This window comes from Pristiophorus japonicus, chromosome 1, assembly GCF_044704955.1.
Source record: "Pristiophorus japonicus isolate sPriJap1 chromosome 1, sPriJap1.hap1, whole genome shotgun sequence".
NCBI classification, from domain to species: domain Eukaryota; kingdom Metazoa; phylum Chordata; class Chondrichthyes; family Pristiophoridae; genus Pristiophorus; species Pristiophorus japonicus.
In genome coordinates this window covers 513,819,085-513,832,839 of record NC_091977.1, presented here as the reverse complement: position 1 = coordinate 513,832,839, position 13,755 = coordinate 513,819,085, and the positions used below count along the sequence as shown (strand labels likewise).

The window sequence follows — 13,755 nt, the reverse complement described above, 5'->3', positions numbered from 1 at the left end:
AAGATCCCATCCCAGAGATGAAAGACCATGACTGAAGCCACTCTATCTGTCAGTTCCCCAAACAACCTAATTTAAAAGGACTACAGTTTTTACCCACTTGAAGCCAGTCTGTGGACGCTCTGATGTTTTAAGAACTAAAGCACTTCTAACATTGTTTACGATTTCTCTAGTTTCAGTCCCACCTGCCATTTAAAGAGAAGCGGAGAAGTTGTATGTGACGAGTGCCGGCTAGGCTATGCAGGATCCAGATGTGACAGGTAATACTTAAAGACTATGTGATGCTGGTAGATGGTTTTCGGTTAAGATGCGATTAACTCTTTGCCACGCACAATTGTAATTTCTTTATATCTGTATATTGTGGTTCCCAGAATCTTGACGCAGCTTGGCTGCACATTACTGTCGACATCTCACTAATGAAAGTAACGTTTTCAAAATACAAGCTTGATGGTGAAATCCATGTGAAGGGGAAAGGCGGGTACAGCAGGTTGAAAGCACTGGAAGAGAAATTTAAATGAACTGTGGTTAGGTGTTAGCAAATGTGGGTTTTAAAAGCTTTTTAGATTGCAAGAGGAAGGAAAGACTGGAGTGCCACAATTTTGAAATCCTGAGCAAGAATGAGTTAGCATTGAATATGATGTGATGAGTCTCACAGTGAGATTGTCGGGAGGAGATAGAGGGCTGGAAATTCTGACGGCACAATCAAATCTGAGGTGGAGAGGGGCTCCAATTTACATAGGCAGAGGAGTACATGCTGTTTAAAAACAACTGAGAGTACACCTCATGAGAGGCTGGAATACCTGGAAGAAAGGCAGAAATCTGGTACAGCGGCTAGATATGAAACCAGCTGCTGCTTAAAGAGGCAAGGGCAGCACTGGAGGAAGAGGCACCTAGGTGACAAGGTTGAAGAAACGAGCAGCAAACCTGGGGAATCCACACCTGCATGTCTTCTTGAAGGAGCAGCAGGAGTAATCTGTTTGGAGTCAGCAGCTAGAATGTACTGTACAAGAATGTGTTGGAGGGAGGTGGCAGAGGCAGAGAATGTAGGAAAAGAGGTAGGAAAAATGTAATGACCTCATCAGAGGAGCCAAGGCAAGCTATCTGCTCTCTCTTGCAGTCTACATAAGAAATAGGAGCAGGAGTAGGCTATTTGGCCTCTTGAGCCTGCTCTGCCATTTAATAAGATCATGGCTTGATATATGTGGCACTCCTTCATTTATTGCCTTCGGAACACCACAAAGCTCTGACTTTGGGGAGTACAGACTCTGCAAAGGCCAGCCCTTGGTTCCCAAATCTATGCACTCACATCCCTGGTGTACAAAGACAATGCTAGATGAACCTCACACTCGCATGGAGGCACTGAAGGCTACCTTGGAGAATCTGACTCAGATGGCAGCAGTCATGGTGATGTCAATGTCAATTTAATGCCGATACCCAACAACAGCAACAACTACTTGCATTTATATAGCTCCTTTAACGTAGTAAAATGGCCCAAGGCGTTTCAGCAGGAGCGTATTCAAATAAAATTTGACACCAGGCCACATAAGGAGACATCAAGGCAGTTGGTCAAAGAGATAAGTTTTAGGGAGCATTTTAAAGGAGGAGAGACAGGTGAAGAGGCGGAGAGGTTTAGGGAGGAAATTCCAGGGCTTAGACAGCTGAAGGCATGGCCACCAATGGTTGAGCGATTAAAGTCGGGGATGCTCAAGAGGCCAGAATTGGAGGAGCGCAGAGTTGTCGGATGGATGTAGAGCTGGAGAAGATTACAGAGATAGGGAGCGGTGAAGCCATCAAGGGATTTGAAAACAAGGATGAGAATTTTAAAATCATGCGTTACCCTACCAGCAAGTATAGGGGTGAATGGGACTTGTTGCGAATTAGGACACGGACAGCAGAGTTTTGGATGAGCACACGGTTATGGAGGGTGGAAGAGGGGAGACCGGCCAGGAGAGCATTGGAAAAGTCAAGTCTAGAGATGACAAAGGCATGGACGAGGGTTTCAGCAACAGATGAGCTGAAGCAGGGGCGGAGTCGGGCAATGTTGCACAGGTGGAAATAGGCGATCCTGGCGATGGAGGGGATATGTGGTCAGAAGCTCATCTTGGGGTTTAATACGACACCAAGGTTGCCAACGTTTCAGTTCAGCCTCAGACCGTTGCCAGGGAGAGGGATGGAGTTGTGGCGGGGGCCAAGAAAATGGCTTTGGTCTTCCCAATATTTAGTTGGAGGGAATATCTGCTCACCCAGTGCTGGATGTCAGACATTCGGTCATCGTCAGAGAATCATCTGCAATGGCTTCTCTTCATATGGTGAGGTAGAGCTGGGTGTGTCAGCGTACATGTGGAATCTGACGTATTTTCGGATGATACCGAGGGGCTGCATGTAGATGAGAAATAGGAGGGGGCCAAGGATAGATCCTGGGGGGACACCAAAGGTAACGACGCAGGAGCGGGAAGAGAAGCTGTTGCAAGTGACACTCTGGCTATGACCGCACAGATAAGAATGGAACCAGGCGAGTGCAGTTCCATCCAGCGGGTCAACGGAGGAGAGGTGTTGGAGGAGAATGGAGTGGTCAACCATGTCAACAGGTCGAGACAGATGAGGAGGAATAGTTTACCATGGTCACAGTCACATAGGATGTCATTTGTGACTTTGATGAGGGCCGTTTCAGTGCTGTGACAGGAGTGAAAACCTGATCGTAGGATTCAAAATTATGTTGTGGGAAAGATTAGCACGGATTTCAGAGGTGACAATATGTTCAAGGACTTTGGAGAGGAAAGGAAGGTTGGAGATGGGGCGGTAGTTTTCAAGGAAAGAGGGGTCAAGGGTGGGTTTTTTTAGGACAGGGGTGATGACGGCAGATTTGAAGGATTTGACGAGGAGAGGAGGAGACATTTTTTACTCAGTGAGTTGTTGTGAGATGTTGACAGAAGGATCAGTAACCAGAAGACACAGGTTGAAGGTGATTGGCAGTAGAACCAGAGGCGACATGAGGAAACATTTTTCACACAGCGATTTGTTGTGATCTGGAATACACTGTCTGAAAGGATAGTGGAAACAGATTTTAGTAACATTCAAAAGGGAATGAACATATACTTGAAACGGAAACATTTATAGGGCTATGGGGAAAGAGCAAGGGGAGTGGGGCTAATTGGACAGCTCTGTCAAAGAGCTGGCACAGGCACGATGGGCTGAATGGCCTCCCTTGCTGTTATGATTCTAGCATGCAGTGCTACCTGTAATGGGTGGTGGCACTATGAATATCAGCATCCAGCCCCCAAACAGAGAGGCTTCAGTAGCAGTCGGTGCATCCAAAGTGGACTCTTTGACTGCTGGCCTTCAGTACGATGGAAGCAGTTTCCAAGAGCTTTGGGATGATATCTCTCAGGGTCTGCAGAATCCAACAGACACTGTCCGATCTGCCTTGCAGCTGAACAGTGGGCCCTCAGATCCAGGACCCAGCACGAGTGGCATGGCTGGAATATGCCATTCTGACCTTCTCAGCCAGGCCCCTCATGTAGGTGGCAGGATACAAGGCAATGGCTGCCCGTGCACCTACAGCAGTGACAAAACCTGCCGGAGGCAGACTTGCATTTATATAGCGTCCTTCACGACCACCGGATGTCTCAAAGCGCTTTACTGCCAATGAAGCACTTTTGAAACATAGCCACTGTTGTAATGTGGGAAACGCAGCAGCCAATTTGCGCACAGCAAGCTCCCACAAACAGATAACAGATGTCCTGACGAGGGCCACCTCTGTACCAGGGGACTCGCGATAGCAGAATTGGAAGTTGCTGAGGAGAACAGTCTTGATGGTGCAGGGCATTGATTCACTGCACACCGTGGTCTTGAAACCTGCTTTGACATCTGCCCCCATTGCTGTCCACACCCAGTTTTCCCTCAGACATCGATTTTTTTTTTTAGTGAGGGAGCGAGAAGAGCCCATCAGTAAAGCTTCCGTTTGATCGAAATGATATTTTGTGCCAGCGACACGATGGTTTATCTTTTGAGATGGTTTCATTGTAGGCAGTCCCTCGAGTCGAGGGTGACTTGCATCCGCGCCAAAAAGTTCACAGCTGTCTCAATGAAGGACCTAATATTCCAGGTCCCGAACTAAATCTTGAAGGGTGGAAGATACCTGTGGGTCGATTTTTTTAATGTGGGGTGGCCGTTGCACACCAGCCACCACACGGGCTTGACAGAGCTAGGCCTTGGTCCAGTGGCAAGGATTAACCAAAACGACTGGAGACCAGCTCTGCTGCACGGACCTAGTTTAAGTCATTGCCAAACGCCTCTGTTTAGCCTCTTCAGAAAGACAACATGCGCACCACGTTTTATCGCAAGTGATAAGTGGCCACCTTGGATTAGCACATGATAGGATTATTCACACGCATAGACTGAACCAGCCCCGTGAAGAGCTGCTGAGTGTCTGTCCATGGGTAATGTGTTAAATCAAAGATCACTTTGCAATAAACAGATGTGCAAAGCTTGATGCACCTGTAAAGCTGCAGTAATTATCAGTACTTCCAATCCAACTGTCAATTTAAAAAAACAACTATTTGGGCACTGCATTACATTTAGAAGCTCCATCCTCCAATTGTTTCATAAAGGAGCAATTACAGATGTTTAAATGAAAGCAGTAGTTCTGTGCCTAAGATTTAAAAACTCTTGGCTGGCATTTGCACTTGAACGCTCGCCATTTTAACGGGCAGGGAACCTGGGGCTGGCTAGCGCAGACATGGCAAACTCTGGCCTCAGTCTTGCGAAAGGTCACGCAGGACCGCGTCAGAGTGCAAGGGCTCAAAACTCATTTGTAAATGCTCTGTGCGTAGGTGTGCTGACGGTTACTACGGAAACCCAACGACACCCGGAGAGTCCTGTGAGCCGTGCGACTGTAGCGGCAACATCGACCCGTCGGTTCCAGGGCGCTGTGACCCGGTGACGGGGGAATGTCTGAAGTGTATCAGGAATACGGCGGGCAGGTTCTGCGAGCGATGTGCAGACAGATACCACGGCGACGCAGTAATCGCAAAGAATTGCCGCAGTAAGTGAAACATGGTACCAAAGGGGAAGGGACAAATTTTGGAAATCTTTTATAGTCGTATAAAAAAATGTTGGCGAAAGAACAGGAGCAGGCATTGTATCAAACGGCCAATGCACTGCTCTGTGGAAATTCCCCAGGTCCATGAGACAATCCACTGGACCTACATCTGGCTACCGATGCTCCAGCATTGTGTGGGAGGTTCGTGTGTAACATCGTGATCGCCTTCCTTTTTGTTATATTTGTTCCCGGGATGTGGGCATCGCTAGCAAGGCCAGCATTTATTGCCCATCCCTACTTGCCCTCGAGAAGGTGGTGGTGAGCCGCCTTCTTGAACCACTGCAGTCCGTGTGGTGAAGGTACTCCCACAGTGCTGTTAGGGAGGGAGCTCGAGGATTTTGACCCAGCGACGGTGGAGGAATGCCGATATACTTCCAGTTCAGGATGGTGTGTGACTTGGAGGGGAACCTGAGGATCCAACTTCACCCGTTTCTGGCCGCGCAGAACTGGTTATCCTGTGCTGAGTTGGTTTTGCGCAGGTGCGCGTGGCCCCACCAGCAGGGGCTGCTCCTGGGCAGAAAATTCATCACAAAGTGGCAGTGGGGCTTTGGACAGTAGTCTGCGTGGTTCGGAGAGGCAGGGCAGCGGCGGGGATTCGAGATAGGTAGCAGAACAAGGAAAGAATAGGTCACCCAAAAAATGCTACATTTTCACTGATGGAAACAGAGGACAGGACACTTGGGAGAACTCTCCCCTTCCTGGCTGGACGAAGACATTAAGTTACTAATCCAACTATTGACTGGTTTAAACCATAGTAAAATGCTGCGGATACTGGAAATCTGACATACATAGAAACATAGAAACATAGAAAATAGGTGCAGGAGTAGGCCATTCGGCCCTTCTAGCCTGCACCGCCATTCAATGAGTTCATGGCTGAACATTCAACTTCAGTACCCCATTCCTGCTTTCTCGCCATACCCCTTGATCCCCCTAGTAGTAAGGACCTCATCTAACTCCTTTTTGAATATATTTAGTGAATTGGCCTCAACAACTTTCTGTGGTAGAGAATTCCACAGGTTCACCACTCTCTGGGTGAAGAAGTTCCTCCGCATCTCAAACAGAAGATGCTGGCAACATTCAGCAGCAATGTCCCCTGTAAGCTGTACGCGTGCAAGGTCCTGCACAGGTTGCTCACCGACTTTTATATCGTGAGTACTGCGCATGTGCAGAAATTTAAAGGGATTATGTATTGAAAGCAACAGGCCATGCAGAATAAAGTGCAGCTCACACAGGGGACATTGCTCAGCAAGTCAGGCAGCAGCTGCGGAGAGAGACACAGAGTTAACGTTTCAGGCCATTTATCTAAATAGCTGACATTTAGAATCATATCCCCTTGTCGTCTATACTTCTCCAAAATCAAAAAATCCAGCCCCAATAACTTATGGGCCCGTAACTAGGTATCAATCATAGAATCATAGAGATTTACAGCACGGAAGGAGGCCATTTCGGCCCATCATGTCCACACCAGCCGGCAAAGAGCTATCCAGCCTAATCCCACTCTCCAGCTCTTGGTCCATAGCCCTGTAGGTTACGGCACTTCAAGTGCATATCCATGTACACTTTCAATGTGATGAGGGTTTCTGCTTCAATCACCCTTTCAGGCAGTGAGTTCCAAACCCCCACTGGGTGAAGAGATTTTCCCTCAAATCCCCTCTAAACCTTCCCCCAATTACTTAAAATCTATGCCCCTTGGTTGTTGACCCCTCTGCTGAGGGAAATAGATCATTCCTATCCACTCTTTATCTAGGGTCCTCATAATTTTATACACCTTAATAAGGTCTCCCCTCAGCCTCCTCTGTTCCAAAGAAAACAAACCCAGCCTAACCAATCTTTCCTCATAGCTAAAATTCTCCAGTCCAGGCAACATCCTCATAAATCTCCTCTGTACCCTCTCTAGTGCAAACACATTTTTTTCTGTAATGTGGTGACCAGAACCACACGCAGTACTCTAGCTGTGGCCTAGCTAGTGTTTTATACCGTTCAAGCATAACCCACCCTGCTCTTGTATTCTATGCCTCGGCTAATTAAGTCACCCTGCTCTGGACTTTTTCCAGATTAACATTTCAGGTCGACGGCCTTTCATCAGAACTGGAAGAAGTTGGTGCTTATCAGTTTTTAAAGCAAGTGCAGAGAAAGGGGAAAAAGGGAGGAACAAAAGGGGAGAGGTCTGTGATAGGGTTGAGGGCAGGAGTGATTAAATGACAGAATGCATAATGGTGCAAGGCAAACAGGGCTGGTAATGGGACAAGTAAAGAAACAAAAGACTTGTTTAAACTTGTGCTTGGCTAGAAGGCAGGCGATGCAGATTGAGAAGACATCCATTGCCTGGAAGAGACAGAGCGGGGAGGCAGGCAAAATTTCCCTGCAGTCAATACACTGGCGAGTGAGTGACTTTTAATTTTACCATTGCCATGGTTTTGGGAAGAAATGCTCAGTAGCCTGTGCGTGGCTGGCTGCAGATTTTTTTTTTTAAATACACGCTTGGGATTTCCCAATGTTGACAGTCCTGATATTGCAGCCACAGCATTGCAACTAAATATCGCACTCCAGAACTCATCCCCAAACCTGCCCGTAAGTCCACAAGGCAGGGCTCACTCTGTTATGTACATGCTTAGTGAATGGAATGACAACAATGCATCACGACCACACGTGGCAACTGAAATACATCTGTCTTAATTTAAACAAAAAAACAAGCCTCATTTTCAGAAAAAAAAAACAATTGCCAGGCCCCATCAGGCCCACCGTTTAAGCCATGGGCTTGCTGAGCAAACTGCCTCGCTGCACTTCCACCCACCCGTAACCCGACCTCATTTTTCAGCCAGCGTGCAGCACCGTACTATGAGCACATTGTGTACTGCGAATTCCACGTGGAGAGAGGTCCTGTGGGAAGGAGGAAGGGGGGAGGACAGTCGGAGGATGTTTGAGTTTGTGTGTATGTATTGTCACATGTGGTGGAGCCTGGCCTCCAGTCGTCTTGGATCCCCTTGCCACTGGACCAAGACCTTGCGCCGCCAAGCCCAGGTAGTGGCTGGTGTACAACGGCCACCCCACGTTAAAAGAATTCACACACAGCCATCTGCCACCGTTTAAAATGAGTTCATCAGTCACCTGAGTACTCATTTTTAGGGACTGCCTATGATGACGATGATGGCAGGCGCAATCGTCTTGTCACACCAGCTGACTTAGAGGAATGCAAGGCTGATTCCATAAGGGAGTCAGCTCCCTTAGGAATTTTACAGCACAGCAACAGGCTATTTGGCCCAACTGGTCCATTCCAGTGTTTGTGCTCCACACGAGCCTCCTTCCACCTCTCTTCATCTCACCCTATCAGCAAAGTCTTCTATTCCTTTTCTCCCTCATGCACTTATCTAGCTCCGCTCCTCCCAGTCGCTTAACTGAATAAGTTGTTTAAATGGATAGCCTATCGGAGTTGTGACTCCCAACGACTTGCGGGTCATTTAAGCAAACTGAGCAGCCCACTTGCAAACTGAATGGCTTAAGACAGTGAGGGGCCGAAATTGCCCCCTCCCCTTAAGGCCTATTCCCGCCGGAAATCGGCGGCCACGCTGCGGAGTGAAATGGCCACCGATTTTTCGTGGAATGGCCACCATTTTGAAAATTCCGCTCCGGCGGTATCCCGGCGGTGACCCGCTCCCCCTTCTCACTACCGCTCCGCTGCTGACAATCTGTCCCAAGTGCGTCATCAGAGCGCGCACCGTTGATGTGGCCCGCCGAACACCAAGTTCTGCCGGAAAAAATCTTCCTCCCGCTGCTCGGTGCCACTGACAGCTTTTTGTGCCGGTGCACTGTGCCGGCAGTGCTTGTAAAATGGCGGTGCAACTGCCATTAAAGGGGAGGACCTACGGCCGCGGCCGCCATCTTACTGGTTTTTTTTGTCGGCCGACAGCCAGGTCTAGCCAACAATTATGCCCCCGGGTTTGGCCCAGCAGCCAACAGGCAGTCTAGCACCCCCTCTTGGGTGCCAGGCCGCTTTCCCGGGCGAAACCTTTAAGTGAAGGGGAGAGACGTGGTGACGCGCCACCATGATGACATCATCAGCGCTACGCTGATGAGTGACAGCGGCGGACACTCCGCCCACTCCCCTCCCCCCACTTCCGCCCCTCTACTTGCCGAGCTTCCGCACCTCCGCCCCCATTATGACTGAATTCCCGGCTGCTTGGGGGAAAAAAAAGCCAACGGATCAGGATCAGGTGTCGAGTCGGGCAGAGGATCTGGGGGCGGGGGAAAGAGGTTTGGGGCCGGATGATGAGGGGTGGAAGAGGACCAGCCACGGGAAGGCCGTGGTCAGCCTGAACCTATCGCATCAGTGGGTAGGGAGGCCTGGGGCAGCGATCGGAGGCCTCGTGAGGGGGTGTGTTCGGTAAGGACCCTGGATCCAGGAAGTAGGTTTAAAGGCACTTAACTCCTGAATCCAGGAGTCCTCGTCTTGTTGTAACTGCCGGGTTTCACGAATTAGCCGCTCACCATCTCCTTCTCGAGGGTAATAAATGCCGGCCTTGCAGGCGACGTTCACATCCCGCGGGTGAATAAAAATAAGCCGCAAAAATGGGCGCGAGATTGCGATTAACCTGCACCCGTTTATTACGAATGTAATGTGCTGCCTGCTGTTTTACATGATTGCTGCATGCTGTTCATTGGCTGCACATATCAGCGGGAGGCCCAATATCACGGGTGGCTGGCGCTACTTAAAGGTAGCCGGCACCTCATAAAGGGGAGGTGCATTGTGGCTGCACAAAGTGGTGGGCGTCATTTGAGAACTTTAATCTATGCTGTAATATATTGAAGAATGGCTGAACATGTGAGAGAGCCAAGTATAGGAAATCGCCAAAACCACGTACAATAGCATCAGTAGCCAGAACAAAATACAGCAACTACCCTCCTGTAAGTACTTCATGATCCCTTTAGCTAGCGCTGTTGGGAGTCCTGCATTCTGTTTAATGTCGTGTTCAGCTGCGCACGGTTATGACACGGCGTTGGCTGGAATATGGTGTTGCAAAAATGGCAGCGGTGGCTTGAAATCCGCATTGCACGCTCATTCGCGTCACCATCTCTCTGCTTTACATACTGCCGGCAGGAACGTGCGCAAGCCCCTGTACCAAAATAGTGTCCTGCCCACTTCCGGTCGGAAGTGTGCACATGCGCATTTTGGACTCCATTTTTGAGTTTTAGTTGGGCACGGAGTACCTAAAACCTGCCGCTATACAGCCCAATTTACCCCGTCCCTGTGATTTGACATCCCAGAAATAGGGATGTTCAGTATTGTATTAGGGATGCCTCTAATAGTTGCTCCTTTCTGAAGCTCATTCTATGCTACTGATTTTTAAACACTTCTTTTTAGTGTTGATCATTCTTGATGAGAACTCAATAGGCAATTATTTACTTTTAAAAGTTTTAAAATGCTAATATTCTTCCTCATTCGGTGCCTGTCTCTCTGTCCTCTCCACTGGAGGACATTTTCTGAGACCATGTCAGCGGGAATCTGAGGAGAATGAGTGAAATAAAGGAAGATGTAAAAGAGTTGGCATTCTCAACAGATTTGAAGATTGAAAGATAAACCGCTGTACTGACTCTAATCGAAATACTAAAAGCCCAATCTAACCCACTTTCAAGGAACACAGCATTTTGTGTTGGGGGTAATGGCTATTTGACAACTATTTTGTAGAAGCCTGTTAACTGAACAGAAAATCAGCTGCCTGTTAGGCTGATATATTTGCCAGGATTTATAGGAATAAAATTAGATTTAACACTCGACAAAACACTCCTGTCAGTGCCCCAGATCAAAAGGCCTGTTGTTATGCAGTGCCATCTACAGGCAAAAGAAACAAGTTCGAAGAAACTCTTTTTTTCCCCCCTCCCCTGCAGATTATATATGTTCCCTCACCTTTGGGTTGGCACCTGGTTCACTTATGGTTTTATCTTTTGTATTTCAGTTTGTGACTGTAATGTGAACGGTTCCTTTGACGAGGCATGTGACCTCCAGACTGGTCACTGCCAGTGCAAGGCCAACGTGCTGGGGCAGAAGTGTGACCAGTGTTTGGTATGTATTCTATCCTTCCCGTGAGCTTGTTAACAATCATTCATGCTGTACCCAGAGAATCTAATAAAACAGGGGGTTTGGTTATAGATCAGAAAAGTCTTTCCCTGTATATTTTTTAAATCATGCTTTCTAAGCAGTTGGTCAGGAGCTACAAGCTCCTCGCTTCGCGTCCTCTTAAATCTGCCCAATGGAACTTTAAATCCACGAGCCAGTTTTAACGTGAGATAATAATATCTCTATTGCTTAAATAAAAGCCAGATGCCTAAATCTTTCGATCACAACAAAAGAATCTAATTGATGCTGCACTTCACAGCCTGAAGTAACAGCGGAACCATATTAACACTGCCCCGGGTCTGTAATCTTTTTTTAATTTAAGTTTGAATTGTGGAACTGATCTGATTTAATAATGAGACATTTTGACTTGATTTCAGACAGCCTAAGTAAGGCTCATTAGGCATGGTTGTAAGGCTTTTATTCATGTGAAGTATTCAAATAGATGGAAAACAATAGCTACCTCAGAGGGAATTAAAAACAGAAAGGGCCAAAAATCTCGGTCTCTGCGGGCAGCTACGATGTGCGCATGCACGGGTAGAGAGAGGCCCTGCAAGTGTCAGCTCTTGGCACGCAATGCACATATGCCAGAATCCGGCACTTGCGAACTGTCAAAATGTCTTTTTCCAGATCCAAAGCATCCCCGGGAAAAGGGCCTTCGCGGGCGGAGATTTGGGCTATTTGCCCAACTACTGCCCAGCGAATATCCTTCAAACTCTTGCATAGAAACATAGAAAATAAGTGCAGGAGTAGGCCATTCAGCCCTTCGAGCCTGCACCACCAGTCAATAAGATCATGACTGATCATTCACCTCAGTACCCCTTTCCTGCTTTCTCTCCATACCCTTTGATCCCCTTAGCCGTAAGGGCCACATATAACTCCCTCTTGAATATATCCAATGAACTGGCATCAACAACTCTCTGCGGTAGGGAATTCCACAGGTTAACAACTCTCTGAGTGAAGAAGTTTCTCCTCATCTCAGTCCTAAATGGCTTACCCCTTATCCTAAGACTGTGTCCTCTGGTTCTGGACTTCCCCAAAATCGGGAACATTCTACCCGCATCTAACCTGTCCAATCTTATATGTTTTTATGAGATCCCCTCTCATCCTTCTAAACTCCAGTGTATAAAGGCCCAGTTGATCCAGTCTCTCCTCATATGTCAGTCCTGCCATCCCGGGAATTAGTCTGGTGAACCTTTGTTGCACTCCCTCAACAGCAAGAACGTCCTTCCTCAGATTAGGAGACCAAAACTGAACACAATATTCCAAGTGAGGCATCACCAAGGCCCTATACAACTGCAGTAAGACATCACTGCTCCTATACTCAAATCCCCTAGCTATGAAAGCCAACATACCATTTGCCTTCTTCACCGCCTGCTTACCTATTTGCCAACTTTCAATGACTGATGAACCATGACACCCAGGTCTACTTGCACCTCCCGTTTTCCTAATCTTCCGCCATTCAGATAATATTCTGTCTTCGTGTTTTTGCCCCCAAAATGGATAGCCTCACATTTATCCACATTATACTGCATCTGCCGTGCATTTGTCCACTCACCTAACCTGTCCAAGTCATCCTGCAGCCTCTTAGCGTCCCCCTCACAGCTCACACCGCCACCCAGTTTAGTGTCATCTGCAAACTTGGAGATATTACACTTAAATCCTTCATCCAAATCATTGATGCATATTGTAAAGAGCTGGGGTCCCAGCACTGAGCCCTGCGGCACTCCACTAGTCACTGCCTGCCATTCTGAAAAGGACCTGTTTATCCCAACTCTCTGCTTCCTGTCTGCCAACCAGTTATCTATCCCCATCAGTACATTAGTCCCTAATACCATGTGCTTTGATTTTGCACACCAATCTCTTGTGTGGGACCTTGTCAAAAGCCTTTTGAAAGTCCAAATACACCACATCCACTGGTTCTCCCTTATCCACTCTACTAGTTACATCCTCAAAAAATTCCAGATTTGTCAAGCATGATTTTTCCTTCATAAATTCATGCTGACTTGGACCGATCCTGTCACTGCTTTCCAAATGCGCTGCTAGTTCATCCTTAATAATTGATTCCAACATTTTCCCCACTATTGATGTCAGGTTAATCGGTCTATAATTACCTGCTTTCTCTCTCCCTACCTTTTTAAAAAGTGGTGTTACATTAGCTACCCTCCAGTCCATAGGAACTGATCCAGAGTCGATAAACTGTTGGAAAATTATCACCAATGCATCCACTATTTCTAGGGCCACTTCCTTAAGTACTCTGGGATGCAGATTATCAGGCCCCAGGGATTTATCGGCCTTCAATCCCATCAATTTCCCTAACACAATTTCCCGCCTAATAAGGATATCCTTCAGTTCCTCCTTCTCACTAGACACTCGGTCCCTTAGTATTTCTGGAAGGTTATTTGTGTCTTCCTTCGTGAAGACAGAACCAAAGTATTTGTTTAATTGGTCTGCCATTTCTTTGTTCCCCATTATAAATTCATCTGACTCCCGACTGCAAGGGACCTACGTTTTCTTCACTAATCTTTTTCTCTTCACATATCTATAG

The 13,755-nt window shown here is 47.5% G+C and overlaps 1 protein-coding gene across 1 annotated transcript in view; it reads left to right on the top strand.

Annotated features, from left to right (window-relative positions):
• Positions 1-13,755, top strand: part of lama1 (laminin, alpha 1) — a 439,104-nt gene that overhangs the window by 239,937 nt on the left and 185,412 nt on the right. Inside the window, exons 18-20 of the mRNA XM_070895870.1 lie at positions 171-257; positions 4,830-5,041; positions 11,050-11,156. Coding sequence (XP_070751971.1) covers positions 171-257; positions 4,830-5,041; positions 11,050-11,156 — 406 coding nt within the window. The remainder of the gene's footprint in view (positions 1-170; positions 258-4,829; positions 5,042-11,049; positions 11,157-13,755) is intronic.